General features: G+C 40.3%; 1 protein-coding gene across 1 annotated transcript in view; it reads left to right on the forward strand.

The window, feature by feature from the left end:
• CSGALNACT2 (chondroitin sulfate N-acetylgalactosaminyltransferase 2) overlaps window positions 1–17,696 on the forward strand; it is a 30,713-nt gene extending 13,017 nt beyond the window's left edge. The window contains exons 2-8 of the mRNA XM_063405954.1: window positions 2,537–3,783; window positions 10,606–10,822; window positions 11,350–11,451; window positions 13,037–13,215; window positions 14,697–14,791; window positions 15,833–15,914; window positions 17,054–17,696. Of these exons, the coding sequence (XP_063262024.1) occupies window positions 3,120–3,783; window positions 10,606–10,822; window positions 11,350–11,451; window positions 13,037–13,215; window positions 14,697–14,791; window positions 15,833–15,914; window positions 17,054–17,346 (1,632 nt within the window). The 5' untranslated portion in view covers window positions 2,537–3,119 and the 3' untranslated portion in view covers window positions 17,347–17,696. The remainder of the gene's footprint in view (window positions 1–2,536; window positions 3,784–10,605; window positions 10,823–11,349; window positions 11,452–13,036; window positions 13,216–14,696; window positions 14,792–15,832; window positions 15,915–17,053) is intronic.
• Window positions 17,697–17,996: the final 300 nt, after the last annotated feature.

The following is a 17,996-nucleotide window of genomic DNA, read 5'->3' on the forward strand; positions in this document are numbered from 1 at the left end:
CCAAAGAGCCTGTGCTGTAAATAGGTGAGGGGCCAGTGGGAAGAACACAGAGCTGCAGACAGCCAGCAGCGAGCCCTGCAGGGGCTGCTGACCTCCCTAATCCATGCTAACCATTACCATTACCATGTCTGTTTGGCCACAGTGAGGAAAGGCAGGAAGAGCAGGAGCTCTCTCACTGCCCCCTGCTATTCTCTGAGGCGATCTTAATCTCCTGGTGTGTTGTGTCCTCTTGACACCACATCAGGAGATCTGTTCTCCCTCTTCTAAGATGTGAATGAGACCCAAAGAAACTTAGTGACTCATCAGAGTTGAACACGGGGCAGTTTATTGGTGGAGCAAGAATTGGACTACAGAAGCCTACTAGAACTAATGCTCCATCTTCAGGGGTATCTATTTGTCAGTTAACAACAGTTAGAATAGTTGGGCCTTGATTTACTGATACTTTGTGCAAGTTAGATCATTTTTCAGTATGCCTTTACTGATTGAAGATGTGTCAGCTTCTGCACAGAGTAGCTTTGTACAGTTTAACATTTACTGAGGTTTAAAGAAATTAATGGTTCTTTATGCTATTAATTGTGGCTTCACCTCTTGCAGTCTAACAGAACAAGAATTTAGTAAGAAATGTAAAAAACCATTTTATAGTCATCTCTGTACTAAAGAAAGCTTGGGATGATATTGTATCATTGCTGCGAACTGGTTTTATCCTGTGGATTTTTTCTTCTGTCTCCCTTGATTCATCACATCTGGACACCAGTCAGCAGTCTGAGGATACATCTGGTGTTGATCACTCTTTATAGGCATTCAACTTGCTTTTATATAAAGTTATGTTTGTGCAGTGAGGAGTGACTAACTTCTGGCTTGTCTGCACTTGAAGGGATGTTATCTAGTGTTCAGCTGATAAAACTATTACTTATTTTGTATCAAAGTCTCTGGTAGCTTTCTGTGAGTTCCAAAAGCTTCAGTTTCAGATAAGCAATTGCCTTTAATGTGCTGTATTAACAATTTCTACATAATGTATGTAAATTATTCATTAACAGGAACTTTAGGACTACAGATAAAACATATTTCAAGCAGTCCTATAGACTTCAGCCAGACAACTCCAAGGTGTGCAGCTCTTGCCAAACTTGGTGTGCATGATATGCCTGCAAACTTTGGGTCAGCTGTGGCAGGCAGTGGTGCTGGTGGTGTGGATAAGTCATTTAATCTTTCAGGCCCTGTAACTGGAGCTTTCTTGCAAGTGAAGATGCTGAATATGATGATGCCACTGCTCAGAGGTACCTGATTCGCACAGGAGCAGTATCCCAGTGCTGGAAGCTGAATGGGAAGGGAGGAGTGTCAAAGACACAACTGGGGAGACAGTGCCAGGTGTTTGCTGTAAACACATGGGGCACCCTGACTGACTGGCAGGGTCAGCACAAGGTGGGCTGGGAGGCACCTGGCAGTGCCAAACAAGTCTGTCTAACCCATACAGGAGGAGTATGGGAGGGAGCAATGTTTTTGTAGTCTCATAAGGATAGTGAAACTAAACTGGGAGTCTCAGAGCTTCCCCCAAACCATAATTGCATAACACACTCAAAATGGATGTAGAGCTAATAAGTCCCTGGATAAATTTTAATGAGCTTCACTTATTTTATACAAGCAAATTATAAATGAAAGTATTTTATTAATATTGAAAGTAGACTAATGTGCATTGAGCTTACTTCTTAGTTTTTCATGCTGACATTGAAGAGGCCCATAAAATGTTTAGCTGACTCTCAATGCTGAGTAGGATTTTTGGTATCCCCCTCTTGCACAACTGTGGTCTGTTTCTCTGGTCTTTCCCTCTAGGCTGGTTTGGTCAGCCACATAAGAATGTGACCCATGCAGATGGTCACTGCTTCTTCATGCTGGCCTAACCATATCAGAAGATGGAAAAATTAGTGAGTGGATAATATCAGGATCCTTTTCATCAATCAGGGATTGGCGTTTGAATTTTAATTTCTGTTGACTTTGACTTAATCTGAAATGCGGTTTCTGTAGACTTTGATATTTAAATCTATAATACTTTATTCATGAGTGAACAGTTATACCCTGAAAGGTATTTACTTAAAGTAAAAGCAAATGAAAAGGCAAGCAAGCTTCTGCTGCTTCAAAATAGTTAATGGATTTTTTTTTTTTAGGACTAGGAAAGGAATGGGGTTTGTTGGTATCTTCTTTTCCCTCCCACAGAGTAAAACAAAAGAAAAAACCCAAGAAGGAATGGGGGAGTTAAAACAAATGTGAAATAAACCGTGGTGAGACTAGAAGAACCATTACTGCTTTGGCTAGCTGTGTGACAAATGCATTTTATTGGACTGCCCATATTACTATTTTCCAGACACTGTGTCAAAGGGAGTTGCTGATGGGTAATGCAAAGGAAAGAAATGTTTTTTCTTTCTCCTTTTCTCACTCCTTCCACCAGCAGTCTTTTGCATGCCTGTGTCAGAACTTTGTTCATGTGTGTCTCAAATGATTGTCTGCTCCGTAGTTCTAATATGCGCCTTTCTTTTAATTTTAGGTTCTATCTTCGTTTTGCTGACTCAAACCACAGATTCCAAGGAAAGGAGAGGAAGTGGAATAAAATACTCTAGTGCCGGAGGAAAAGCAAGACTAGCCAATGAAAATTACTATTACTAAATTGTAGCTTGCTCTCACACGTAGTGGGGGGGAAAAATTGCTGTCTATTCAAGACCTACAAAATTACTTTTGCAGATTTCCCTCACAAAACTTCGAATAAGCTTAGCCCCTTCAACTAAAGCACAGTTAGGAAATGGAAATATGATTCCTTGCTGGTGTCTTGCATCCTCCTCCCCCTTTGCAGGTTTTTTTTGTTTGGGGTAGGAAATCCTGAACAAATTGTATGGCGTCAAGCAGACTTACAGTTGATGGTTATGGATGACACAGGAACCTCAGATGTACGTCTCTGCAATGACACCTGATTGAGGCAAAGCTTGGAAACTGCTCATCAGCTATGTTACCAGAACTTGTAGTAGTTATTGCAGTTGTGTATTCTCTCTTTTTCTAAGATTTGAAGTCTGGGTGATGTCCCCTGGAAAGCAAGAGCAGATAAGTCATCTTTTAGGTTTGGAAATAGAAATAATATGAGAATGCCCAGAAGAGGCTTAGTAATTCAAGCCAGGACTCGTTGGCTATTGGTGGGCCTTGCATTACTGTTCAGTTTAGTCCTGCTCATGTATTTGCTGGAGTGTGCCCCACAAACAGATGGCAATGGATCTCTGCCTGGTGTCGTAGGTGAAAGCATGGGTAAAGAATACTATCAAGCTCTCTTGCAGGAACAAGAAGAACATTATCAAAACCGAGCTACCAGTCTGAAACGTCAGATTGCCCAGCTAAAGCAAGAGCTTCAGGAAATGAGTGACAAATTGAAGTCCCTGCAGGAGAAAAAGAGCCCGAAGGTCAATGGTATGAACTACCAGGGCACCAAAGAGCAAACATCCAACGATCTCCTAGAGTTTCTTCATTCCCAGATTGACAAAGCTGAGGTGAGCGTGGGGGCCAAACTGCCTAGTGAGTATGGAGTCATTCCTTTTGAAAGCTTTACGTCCATGAAAGTATTCCAGCTGGAGATGGGGCTCACTCGGCATCCAGAAGAGAAACCTGTTAGAAAGGATAAACGAGATGAGTTGGTGGAAGTTATTGAGGCTGGCCTAGAAGTTATCAATAATCCAGATGAAGAAGATGGACAAGATGAAGATGATGGAGTAGGAGATAGACAGCTGTATAGTGAAAATGATTTTGTAGAAGGTATGTTTACTTACTTCCTATCCCTTTAGCAGAATGTCACAACAGGCATTTAATTTAATAGTATTTGTACTTTTAGGTGTTTTACCTACTTGGATAGAGTCTTGAAGAGTAATTGCACAATAAGAACCTTTATTTCTGATGCTGAGAATATTACTGCCTCATTACCTTGTGTTTTTAGTGGAGTAACCTGCATTTCAGAAGGGCTCACCACAAGAGGTGTACGGGGGAAACTGTATCTGCTTAAAATACAGATGCATTCAAATTTGATTGTAGCCAAAGTCAGTGTGACACAGCAGCTTGAGGTACTAAATAACTCAAAAACTTGCAGTGAAACTGATGGCAGTGGGAGGGAGAAATTGATTCATCTCTCTAGTTAAGCAATCCAATATGAAGCTACATGTTTTTTCTTGATTCATCTATCTCTGTGGCACTTTTAGTTAATGCTCAGGCATTTAACTTTCACAGTCATACTGAAGGGAGAGGTAGGCTGTGTTCTGGGCCTGTCACCTGAGGAACTTGGTGTCCTGAATTGACCTTTCATGGTATAACAGTTATGGGGTCTGCTAAGCTGTGCAGCCTTGAACTGTTCTCTTGTTCTCCCTTCAGTTTTGTCTCAGTGCCTGTAAGTTTAATTGCAGAACACATATTACAAAAAAGGCATATGTAGCAGTTAAATTTTCAACACTATGGCCCCTAAAAAATGCAGTAGTGACAAATCCTGTAACAGGTGGCTTTCAGGGTATGGTCTCATGCAATGAAGATAAGTATTATCAAAAACTGCCCTAGTACTTCTTCTTTATACTTAACAGTATTAAATACAGTTCATGCTACTACTAAAAACCAAAAGGTGAACCATGTTATAAGACCATTACGGGAGGAGGGATTCTGGAGTAAGTACTGATGTCTATATTATTAAGCAAACATGCTGGAGAAAGATACCATTGGCCTTGAAATAATGGGGGTTTTTTTTAGTCTCAGAAGATGTAATTGGTTTGTAGTGCAAAAAGTCTCTGCTTTTAACAGCTACTGTGTTTAAAGTTTGATGCAGGTACTCCCTTTCATTCCAGAAGGTGGTGCAGGGCATGGACTCCACTCAGCTGGGTCAATGCAGCACAGCCTGTGTTGGGCTCCTAGTACAGTTCTCATTTAAAACCCTCTTATTTTTTCCAGGGGTAGTCAATCTTGCACTTTATTTCCGCATTAAGTATTCAGGTGTTTTTCCATTGCTGTTTTAGATACTGCTCATACTCTAGTGGATTTTTATTTTACTGTGACAAATAGCTGTTGATTTTTTAGTGTACTGTAATGACAGACATTCAAGAAAGCAGTAGTTTTAGGACCTTAGAATTAAACTTCTTATACCTCTGCTTCGTTCACACCAGTATTTGTTTTTGGAAATCAAACTAATTTCCTATTGCTGTAAAAACAGTAACTTCAAACACAGGGTTACAGGAACTATAGGGAAAGACAAGTCTTTCATGCTGCATATGGGCATGTTAGCAACCAGCCATAGCGTTATCTATATCTATTAGTATCTTTCTGCAGACAGAAGTTGTGGGCTGTGTGGGTATTCTGTGGGTTTTTATGTGCAAATACTACTGTCTAATTGAGCCAGCAGAACAAGGCAGCTTTTGAATGTTAGCATATTCTTCCCCACCCCTGTTTTTCCAAAACCCAGGGGTAAGAGGCAGACCCAGCCGGTGCTGGTACGTGCAGGTCCCTCGCCCTGCAGCCCCGTGGACAGGCTCTAGCACTCTGCCCCCAGTGCTGGGCATCCCCTTTGATGGAAGGCCAGCTGGAAAGCTAATGCTGTCCTATTTATGAAATACTACTCCCTCAAGCTGTCCTAACCTGTGTACAGACTTGTGTGTCAGCTGAAGTCACAACAGGTCCTGTAGCTGTCCCAAGAGCACATCAAAATTTCTGATGGGTTAGTGTTGCTCATTTAGAGAAACAGTTTTTTAAATGTTCCAGTTGAAGCAAACAATTTAAGTTCTAGATCCTCTTCAGATGGTAATTATTCTGTAGAATGTGGTTTGTGTCCAAAACTAGAGTATAGTGCAATTTGAAACTGGAAGCTGAGAAACTTGGTGTGTGGATAATTTTTTTTTTTACTTCTGGGACAAAAGAGAAAACATGATGCTGCATTACTTAATACATAACCATCATGTTTTATGCTCACTACAGATAAGTTGATTTTACTGTATGATTTTTAGGATTTTTTTCCTCAAAACTACTGCATATCTATATACAAAAATTTAGCCACAGAACTGTGCCACAAGAAATAGGCATTTTCTAATCTTCTAGCTTTTTACCTCAACAGGCCATTTTTCTATAGGTCAGTATTTTGTTCTGGGAATTATGTCTACTATTTTCCTAGACTTGTGAAATAGTAGACTAAACTTTTGAACCATGTAATTTTTTTGTGATATGTACTTTCAGGTATTCTCTTCTTAGAGAATTTGGTTACTGTTTAAATAAGTTTAGAGTATCTTTTCTTGTAGATGATTTTACTTAATGGTGTATTTGAATGTCTGGTGAATATGTCTGAAGTTCTCTCCCAGCATTTATGTTGCCTCTGGTGCCCAGTCAGTGAAATATAATTGTCTTCATTTGAAAAAAACATGGAGAATTTTTTGTTTCTCACTGTGTTTTAGAATTTATCTATATTGGAGTAACTTGAGACAACAAATACTATTAACTTGAATTTAAAATTCATATGCTTTCTATTTTATAAATACCACTTTCCAAAATAAACTTTTTTCTGAAAAAATACACCTAATTAGCCAAAATACTCATGGTAGTCTGAATCTACTGATTTTTATTACTCTTAATACTGTGCAGGCAAAAAAAGTTCCAAATACTTGCTGATGGATGCCAGTTTTATTGTTGCCACTCTGCATTTTTGCTCTGTGTCCTCGATTTAACTGTTCCTGCAGCTGCCTTGCTGCATGTTCAGCCTCTGTGGGCTCTGCACGAAGATGTTCTGTCTTCTACCGCTGGTGCAAGGAAGCTGTATCCACAACAGGGAGCACTCTGGCCAAGTGTTTTCTGAACTGATGTTATTTTAGTGTTGCAAGACAGAGCGATGATCCAAATCTGCTTTGGAATTGTGAAAAGGCAGAGCTGCCACAAGCCACGTCATGGTTATGTGCAGGCTTTGAGCAATAACACTAAGTAAAAAAGAAAAAAATTTCTAAGTGTATAATTCCACTACAAAGATGCTTTCTGAAAACTTCAAATTATTTTTCACAAAATTCAGTTGACTCGTTCTACTGATAAATAGAAAACCAACAAATTTCTCAGCTCAGTTTGCTGTACCTGTTTTCCTTTGCAACAGCTCATAATGAAACTTCCAGAATTCTAACATTAACAACAAAAATCTGACCTGAAAAAAAGTCTTGTTCTGCAGATGCTGTTGGAGAAACACTTTGAAGTTGTTGGTTTTTTCTTAGTGTTTATATTAGATCTAAGTGTATGAGAAACAAGAGTATCCTATTCCCCATGGATAAGAGTATCCCTGGAGAGGATAAGAGATGCAATTTTACATATTTTCACAAATGAATGGATTTAGGATTCTGACCAATGGACCTAATTGCTGAACTGCACGTTCTAAAGTAGTCCTCCATTAAAAATGGATTTCTTTGAGATCAGTATTTGATAATATTGAGAAATGGAGAGTAATTCAGAGGAGATAATAGTATTACCTCTGTTCCCTTTCTCCAGAAGCCTGTGACATTGAGTCTTGAATGCTGATAGAGAAGCCTTGAGGAGCCTTCATAGACACACTTCACTATCAGTGTAACTGGCTTATTTGGGTTTACATTTATCAGTGTAATTGGCTTTCTTAATCAAGAGATTAAATGCTCTTCCATTGCACAAACATTTAAAATGAACCTTTGGAAAATAGAAGCACCAGCATGTTTTCAGAAGCTAATTAGCAGTTAGCAAATCGCTAATAAAGGTCTTGTTGTTGAATGTCTAGCAGTGCTTTTTGGATCCATTTCTCCTGTGTTTCCAATTGGAACTGGGCAAAGTCTAGAAACTTTCTTTAGGCTGTCATCAAAAGGAAGATTCCCTGCCCATCCTTGGCGTGTGAAAATGCTTTATTCCCATGCTGCACGCTTCCAAGTGCTTGAAATCCATAGAACAGTGTGAGAGTTCTACAGAGCAGATCACAACAGGTAGAACAGTTTGTCATGCAAGCAACCCCTGCCATGTGTGCAGCATGAGACCAGAAACTGGGCACTGTCCTGGGAACTGTAGTGGAGAATTCTAATACACACCAAGAGAACCAGGTCATACATCTTAAATTCCATAGACCAAACGCTTTCCTGGTAGTTGTAAAGCGAGTAATATTCAAGGCAATAGAAGAACAGCTTTTTGGCTTTGGTAGTAACTGATCCCCGGTTTATTAAACGAATGTTTAATTCGTTTGGTGAGAAACAGAACCTTCTGCAAAAGCAGTAAAGCTTCATGGACCAGGAATAGCAACTGTTAAATTATTTCTGCTGCTTTTTACCTCTTTGCTTGTGGAGTTCTATTTTGGATGGCAGCCAGTGTATGCTAGTTGGAAGGTGAGATAACAGGTTTTATTAAATGAGTCAGTTCCAAGTGTTAAAAACCTGAATACACTAAGAAGTAAACCAGATGTGGCTTCTTTTTCTGGCTGTTCTCAAATCTGCCTTCTGTGTTTAGAAACTTTAGTCCCATAAAAGTATCCAAATTAGTAGATTAGCAAGAAGCTAGCTCATAGCAAGGAGAATAACTTGAGGAGTATGTACTATTTAAAAGAAGTGTGGCTCTAGTAGCATGTTGAGATTCAGAAGTTTGGAATCTTGTATTTCAACATGTGAGTGTTGGCAAGGCATTATTCAGATTTGAATTTGCATATTCAGGTTTTTATGAAGTTACAGCAGTGGGTTTTACTTTTGGGGTTTTTTTTTAATTAATATAGAAACTTTTATTCTGTACTACAGCCTTCTTTTGTAGACTGACATCTGAGCTTATCATTTGATTAAAGATAAGCTATTGGCAGCTGATATGCTTTTAAAAACCTCACTTATGTTGTAAATGGTATTTTTATCTTTAAACAGCTATTGGATAGTAGAGGAAGGAATAAAATATAAAATATTGAATGTTACTTTCTCCAGGAGTCCTGGTACAAAGTATTTGCTGTCTGTTACATGAAAGGGTGATGTGCAAGCACCGTGGTGCATCAGCTGCTCCATTAACCAAGATGCTGTTTTCAAGCTGCAGTGCAGCACAGAGGGTTGCAATGGAAAAGGGTTGAGAGGGATTTAAGACCTTCTGCTGCTTCTGACAGCCAGCACTGTGGAGTTTCGTTGTTTCAAACACCATTTTCAGTGCTCCTAATCAATAATGATTTGGAAATAAGCATTGAAATGTGGTGCATACTTCATGCATCTCTGTGTTGACAAAGGCATAAATGTGAAGATTGAGAGCTGCTTGCTTCACCTACTTTGTCCGGTGTTGATTTCAGTTGCAAAAAAAGGACACTATCAAAGCTGGGTACAAAAGAGAAATTTTTGTGTCATCAGTATGGCTTGTCCACTCTGTGCCCTGCCAGCAGCTGGGTGGGAGGCCTGGGAAGGATTTCAGCTGCTGAGGAGACTGGTGTGGAGAAGGGGCAGATCAGGGCAGGCAGGTGAATGGAAATGCTTTGTGTGAGGGCAGGGGTGTGCATCATACTTGGGAAAATGCAGCTGTTTGTAACTTTCTCTATGGTCTGGGTGGCCACTTAACTGGAATGTAATGCTAGTTCATGTTAAAGCTTGTGGTTTTTGCGGATAATACGTCTTTTCCTTGCTGGGGAGGGGAGAGCAGAGATGGGATGAACATAAAACATTTTTGTTGGAGGGTTTTTCCTGTCATCATTTCTTACTCTCAGTTCAGCATAGATATGGAATTAGCAACACAGAACATAGTATAGTCAAAACCACAGATGAGCCTCAGTCCTTTCCTATGTAAAATTAGAGTCTGTTGGTTTAACTTCCTTCCGTGATGGTCCTTGAGTTAGAGGGAGAAAGGGACAGGTTTTTTTCTGCGCATTAGGAGTAAAATATCTCCCAACAGATAGTCCTGATATAGATAGATGCTACAGATAGTTTCTGTAGCATTGTTGTCCTAAAGTGTGACAGAAAACACATGAAAACATCTGCCTATGTCCTTAGAAGACCATGGGTGTAGTAAAATAGCACTTATTTATCAGATAGAAAGCATTAACTACTGGTCAGCAGTGAAAATAATTTAAAAGCATTCCAGCATTATCACACAGTTGTTTTGTTTATATACCACATGTCAGATTTTGCAAACTTTGTCAAGCAAGTTACTGTCATCTGTTCTGCCCACAGAACAAATCGTGGCTTTTCTTGTGTTGATTACTGGCCAGATGATCTCAGATTTTACTGTGGACTAACTTAGGGCGAGATTCTTAAGGAAAGGCTTAAGAGCAGATAATATTAGATTTCAGCCATCCTTTTCTGTAGCAAATAGCTGAATTCCCTTTTTGTTGGGAAGACCCAATTTTTAATTCTGTTGGAGAAGTTGGCATAGGACCATGAAACCCGTTGTCTGTAAGAAGCAGGGGAAGCTGGAGTTCATCTGGGATTGTTTCTCAGGTTTGATCTAAAATGGTAGAAGGGTGATTGTGATTAATAACAGTTGTGGAAATTTCAGATATTTTTAGGAGAAACCCAGAAGCTTTGCACCCCTTCTTTAGTTCTTAGGAAAATCAGTGTTCTGAAATACAACTGCTGGGATCTTTGACTTTACATATTACTTGTGTGACTTATTCTTCAGGTTACTATCGTACAGAAAGAGATAAGGGGACACAGTATGAGCTGTTTTATAAGAAGATGGATGGCATGGAGTACAGGCATGTCACCTTGTTCCGACCCTTTGGACCCCTCATGAAAGTGAAGAGCGAAACGGTCGATATTTCTAGGTCGATCATTAACGTTATTGTTCCTCTTGCTGGAAGAACTGAGGCATTTGCACAATTTATGCAAAACTTTAGGTACGTGCATGAGATTATATAGTGAGCTATGTTGCTGATTTTCAGTATTTTGTTTCCTTTTCAAAATGAATTCCTGTTCTGGTTGATTGCAACAGAGCTAATGATCCCAACATTGTGTGCAACTGCCTTGGGATGTTTGTAATGGAACTTACTGTATGGAAAAAACATTCCCAAAAGGTCTTAAGAGGTTCTTGAATGGCAGCAAAATGACCAAATGTCAGAGTCACTGTGAACCTGGACACAGATGTTCTTGAACATAATTTTTGTATTTACATCAGTTGTAGAGTGCCTGTTTATAAAATAAGGTATTGGAATGTGACACACAGTATTGGAACCTTCTGATTTAAACGGGTAAGATGGGGAAGAAGAGGGTAAAACATCTTTCCTTGTTTTCTGTGAAGCCATTTGATGCTTCCCCAGAATACTTCAATCAGCTAATACTTTTCAATGTAGTAGCATTTAAGTACCTGAAGTTTTTTGTTGTGTTGCAAGTAATTACTAATATCAGTTTATCTTTGTGCTTGTAGGGATGTGTGTATTCATCAGGATAAGCGTGTTCACCTCACAGTGGTGTACTTTGGACAAGATGGTCTATCAGAAGTAAAAAGCATCCTAGAATCTGTAGCTAGGTAAGTGTACCAATCCAACATCAGTTAGTACAAACAATACTGATTAGCATTTTTAAAAGTTTTTTTAAAAGAATGAAGAAATAAACCAAATAAAGTTTATACTCCATTATGGGTTACTAGGAAATTTATTACTTATTTACTGTACACTATTTATGGTTGCCATTTTACAGCTTAGGTTGCAAAAGTTTCCTGAAGACTACTAAAAATCAAGTTGTAGCCAGAAAAGACTTTGAGGTTTCTATCTGACAGTCCAAAAAACAGCAGGGGTGAGTTTTGCAGTGGATGTTCAGTTATGCTAACAGATGGATTAGAGTGTTAAGTTCTTTTGAACTGGGATGTACATTTTAATAGTTACTTCACTGGAGAAACAATTTTATTTAATGATAAGGAAGAGAAATGTAGTAGTCAAAGTAGGCCTGTACTTACTCTCAGCTGTAAAATAACTTTAAGCATGGTTCAACATGGCTGTCTCAGCAGTAGCATTGCATCAGTGTGGACGTAAAATTCCCAGATGTGTCTTTCACAGTTTTTGCTCCAGAGAGATGGGACAGGTGCCAGCATCCTTTACCCTGCAGCCAAAGGGCTCCTTCACTGCCTGAGCTCCTGCACTGATCCCTGAGCTGGGAGCCTGTTCCCCTTGAGCTCTCGTGTGATCCCTGTCTCGTGCTGCTGGCCAGGCTCCTCTCCATGGCAGAGATTACACACAGGGTGCTTTGTCACCAGCTTGGAGCATGTGATGGAGAGCTGGCCTGGCATGTGCAGGCAGGCAGGGAGGAGAGGATTTCTGCCTTGTTTGCTGCAGTCTCTCTAGCACCTGCCATGTGCTGCACCCCTCCACACTGCGGCCTCTGCGGCCTGCCCTGCTCCCTGTGATGTCCCTCAGAGCACTGAGTCAGTGCTGCAGCCTCACTGGGCACTGGTTCTGTATCCTTTTAGTGGCACTGCTGTTAATATCTTCAGCCTGTTCTCTTCAAGCACTGTGCTCTGAAGTGTCTCTGAAGTAGACACAACTTTGCTTGAAGATGTTCTCTGAGTGTGTTTCCATTCTCCTTTGGCTGCTCCTTCCCTCTTTTGCTGTGAGTACAGGCATGTGTGCTACTGTAAACAGTGAGGAGAAGCAAAGTGCCTGGGTTATGGTGGCACCAACACACAGATGGCCTTTGCCCCGTGAGTCTGATGATGCCAGGGCTCTGGCTTCCTGTTTGCCCTCTTCTCTGAGCTGGTGGAGACAGATATTTCTCTGTTAGTCAGGACTTCTTGGTTTGTGGGGACAAATTTTAGATGCCATTGTAATTCAGGAGAGCATTTTAATTCATGTCAGTTAACAAAAGGCCTTTTAATCTGTCTGAATGATTAAACACAAAATGAAGTTATAAAGTAAGACTGGTTTCTATCATTTTACAAGTTTTAAAATTAAAATAGACAACTAAGTGTAAGAGTTTTTGTTTTCTCACTGTGATCATATAACTGTTTTTCTTTTTAGATTTCTGGAATGAAATTCCTGTAAAATGTTAAGAAAACTACAAATGGTCCCTCTGCCCCTCCCCACAGATTTATTTTGGGTTTGGCTCTGTTTTTCTTGTAGAGAAACTGACTTCCACAATTACACACTTGTCTCTCTGAATGAGGAATTTAACCGAGGCCGAGGACTTGACATGGGTGCCCGAGCCTGGGAGAAGGGCGAGGTCCTGATGTTCTTCTGTGATGTTGATGTTTATTTCACAGCCGAATTCCTCAACAGCTGTCGCTTAAACGCTGAGCCCGGTATGTTCCCTTGCTGTTGCTGGAACAGAGCCTTGTCACCGTGCTTGACTTCAGCTGACCTGTGCTGAGCATGTAGGAAACAAAGAAAACTCAGCTAGAGTGCTGGAGCTTGTTCAGTACCACACACCCTGGAAAATGAATCACACTCTGCACAAAAAGGCAATAATATTTAGACTGAAAAATATCTTCCACCTTAGTGTAGCTTTTTTGAAGAACACATTGTCTTTTTTTGTACTACATGTATAATTTTCGTGTTTTCTTAAGATTTAGTTGTCTGAAAGAAAGTGGACATTCAGTTGCTTTAACAGTTAGACTGCATGTAAATCTGTATAACAAAGCTCTGTGTAATGCTCTCCAGTGGAAGATGATTTTTGTTATGCTGAAATCTCTTAACAAGTTTGGTTTATCTCTTCTCACATGCGTATGGCCAAGACATGTCACATGGGAATGTTTTTCAGTAGAGCTACAGTGTGCTCCTTGTGGACACTGAGCAAATGTCCCACTGTTCCATCCCAAGCTATGAAATATTCTGATTGTTTTTCTTAAGTTTGTATGACTCTTGCTTGTTCTACAAGTTTCTGCCAAGAAGTGAAAGCTTTCTTGAGTTAACAAGCAGCATGCTGCTGAAGACCTCCTCCTGTCAAACTGTGTTTGGGTTCTTTTGTTAATGCTTACTCTTGTTTCAAATTTGTTGCAGTCAGAAACTATTTTCTCCAAATGTTAATTTGGAATCAATAGATACCTTTTTTCTTTCTATCTTTAACAAACAGGCAAGAAAATTCTTCAGAAGCCAGATATTTGGGTTCTGTTTCTTGCTTTTTCTTTTGTTTCTGTCTGTCTCTGTAATTCATGAAACAAATTGTATAAATAATTGGAAAAACTTTGGAGAGGATTATTTTGTGAGCTTTAACAAGAAACAGAGTTCAAGAGACTGCTTGAAATTTGTACTGGCAGTTTGTCACCCTTGTTTCAAATGAGATCTGAAAATGCTCCTCACTAAGCATAGTCAGATTCTCATGATGCTTGATGCCCTTGCAGGATATCCTGGATGTACCTGCTTTTATGTTTTTATGGAAAGAGACCAGTTCATAAAACTCAGCAATGCAAGGTGTCACCTGGATTTGATTATTTTTTAGTTTTGCTATGTATCATTATTGAAGGAATTTTTCAGTCACCTAGAAGGGTACTGAGACATCTAATAATTTATATAAGCATGTATAACTCTATAAATGTAAATCAAGTGTAATATATATATATAATATATAATAATGCATACATACGTTTTTTTTTAATCCTATGGGCTCTGCCCCACTAGATGTTAGAGACTTCCTAGGTGAAATCTTAGCAGCTAGAGCTTGTTTTTATTTATTTCCACTAGATGTCTAATAGGTAATATTTTCCATAAAAAGAGTGTTTCTGGTTTCTTTTTGCCTTCAGAAAGCATGCCCACAGTGAGTTAACAATTACCTTTTGACTTCCAGGGAAAAAGGTTTTCTATCCTGTGGTATTCAGCCTTTACAATCCTGCTATTGTCTATGCCAACCAAGATATACCACCTCCTGTGGAGCAGCAATTGGTAAGCAGCTTGATTTGTTCTGGGTAGAATTAGGTGTGCTTTGTATTAAATCAAAATCAAGTGTAACTTAATAGTCTGTTTGGGATATCTTATGACCTTTGGCACTGTATATCTAAACCGTTTTCTCCATTATAGGCAAAGCACTTGGAAAAAAACCTTGTCAAACTATACAAAACTCATTCTTAGATAAACTTGGAGTTCCACCTAGTTTAAAAGAAGTAATTGCTATTAACCAGATAAAGTTGGTAGTTCTGATCTGCTGCTTACCCTGGTTTGACAAGCCAGTATTTTAGGAAGATGGTGGCATTGTGTGGCAGCAACTTTCATATTATGTTCCAGCAAACAAAGCATTGGTGAAAGGCAAAAACCTCTGAATGATGTGTCCAGTCTGACTGTCTTTCAAGAGATGAAATTGAGTTTTACAGCTGAGACTTCTGGGATGGATGGGTTTGGAGGAGGAAAAGAAGAGAGTAGGAGGAAGAAGAGCTGTGTTAAAAGGAAAACATAATAGCCCTCATTTGCTACATTGTTTGCAAGGAGCCTACTGAAAGCTGGAGGGAAGGTTTTGCGTATCATCTTGGATAATCACAGCTGAGAGAGGAGGGAGCCCCTGCCTGACAGCTCTTCTGTTCACTCTTAACAGTACTGTGGTTGCTGACTTCAATCACAAATCACTATTCTTGTCAAATCAGATCAAGAGACAAATGTGGCCTTAGGAAATGGAGTGTTGGGAACAGATGATTTAGCAATGGACTAAGTTCCTGCTTGGTCTGGGCAGATACATAGAAAATAGAGGTGGTGCAGCAGAAACTGCTGTGCTGCAGTGAGGGTGAGTGGAGTTGGAAGGCAGAGGGTGAAGTGAACAGCAGGTGACTGGGAGGCCCCATGTGAGTGCACGACACAGAAATACCAGAAATGTTACTCTGCTCTATCCTGCACTGAACAAATGTTTGGAAGAGCTTAGTTTTCTGCAAAACCAACTGCAATGTACCTCCTTGGTTGTATTTTACTTTTCAAAATGATACTGGTTTAAAATTGCAGGTTCACAAGAAGGATTCTGGTTTCTGGCGGGATTTTGGCTTTGGCATGACTTGTCAATATCGGACAGACTTTCTGACTGTTGGTAAGATGGGACTAAAGCAAAAAAATGTGTGTTTAAGAAGGGATTCTCTGGTCTTACCTAATGACAGGAAAGTAATACATCAATTTCTTGTATCATTTCCCCAAGCCCAGCAGTCAGACTTGCTTGACAACTTTGATCAATGAGATAAGTTAGCTTTTCTGGATTTTGATGTCCCGTCTGTTGAGTGTTTTAAAAGACACAGTAGTTTTAGTAGAAACATTTCATTCTAGAACTGTTTTAAAATACTTTTTTTATATATATTTTGTGTCTGTCTGAAGCAAATGAATCAAATTTAAGAAACATGTCCCTCAAATAGACCAGAAACATTCAAATCCTTTCTTTCAAATAACCTTGAGAAGTTGAATACAATTGTTAGTCTTTAGCAATGTGCTTTGCCCCCCCTTGTGGCACATTCTTAAAACTGAGAACAGCTTGGTGTGCTTAAATGTGGAGGATGGTGGTGAGCATAGTCTGCCAGAAGATGTAAATCTGCCAGAAGATGTAACGACACAGCCCTGTGTGCTGTCTGATAGCTTGAATGCAGGCTGATTGCTAATAGCAGTCATATTGCCATCTGTATGGTATGAACACTTCATAATTCTGAAATTTTGAAATTGCACAAGAGCCTCAGTTGCTCTTCACTGTGGTCCTAGAAAAACAAGAGAACCTAAAATGGTGAACCATGTTCCTTTCCTTAATCCAGCCTTTTGAATTGTGACCTGTGGAGTAATTGCTGGCATTGTTAAAGAGGATTTCTCACATGGTGCGTGACTGCTTCATTTTCCAGCTGCTAAAATCCATTATGCTCCCTAAAAATAATCCAAAAGAATAGCCAGTGAGGTTTGCTTACAGTTTTCTGCAGCTGTCACATGGGATGTCATGCATAATGCAGTTTGGAGACACTGCTCTAAGAGACTTTCTGAAGTCAGCAGATCTGTGTCCTGGGCAGTTTCCACCACAAAGGATGTGGTACCCTTGAAGCTCCCATCCCTCAAATTGGCATGCTATGGCTTGGCAAACTTAGTTAATCGCTACAGAATTTCTGGAATGTCACGCCAGGTCTGGTAACACGTTCGGCATAAAGCGTTGCTGCTCTTGCCTGTGTGCCCAGGTAACGATTTCTGCTGCTGTTTCTGTAGGGGGTTTTGACCTGGAGGTGAAAGGCTGGGGCGGCGAGGACGTGCACCTGTACAGGAAGTACTTGCACGGTGAGCTGATGGTGGTGCGCACGCCGGTGCCGGGGCTGTTCCACCTGTGGCACGAGAAGCACTGCGCGGACGAGCTGACCCCCGAGCAGTACCGCATGTGCATCCAGTCCAAAGCCATGAACGAGGCGTCGCACTCGCACCTGGGCATGCTGGTGTTCAGGGACGAGATCGAGGCGCACCTCCGCAAGCAGGCCTACAGGACTAACAGCGAGGCCGCGGGCTGACGGGCTCCCCGCGCCCGCTGGCTTCACACTGAACCAGCATCCTTTCACAGCCTTAATTCCGCTTACAAATGCAGTGCCTCTCTTTTTCAGTGAAGAAGAGTTTAGAGGGTTTTTGGTTCTCGTGTTTGTTTTCCGAGTAACCCTTTGACTGATACGCTCTTACCTACGTATCTTGAGAGTTCAAGCACCTCAGCTAAATTGGACAGCGTATGAAGTTCAAGGAAAGTGTCTTCAGTAGCGACTGGGAAAAATCTGTGGAATGTACAAATCAACACTTCTCCATGTCATTTCTGTTCTTATATTTGCATTCTTTTGAGAATTAAATGAAATAATCCTTTGTGTCTTGAGTATTTTCAGTCTGTATGGCTCACTGCACTGTGACTTGAGAAGGATACTCTACTTAGACTCCACTGTAGAAACAAGAGAAAGGTGTGGAAAAACAATCTCACCATGAAAGGTATCTGGACATGCTGACCGGTACAGCAGCTGTGCAGAGTGCTGATGCCACAGCAGGGGCTTGGTGCCACATTTGCTGTATTAACAGACATTGACATGGTTGAATAGAGAATAATTTGGGGGGGTGGGAATGAAAACCCTTTTAAGTGGGAATTTAGAGCATATAATGGAAGTTCACACTCCAAAGGAAACAC

This window comes from Prinia subflava, chromosome 9 (assembly GCF_021018805.1).
Source record: "Prinia subflava isolate CZ2003 ecotype Zambia chromosome 9, Cam_Psub_1.2, whole genome shotgun sequence".
NCBI lineage: Eukaryota > Metazoa > Chordata > Aves > Passeriformes > Cisticolidae > Prinia > Prinia subflava.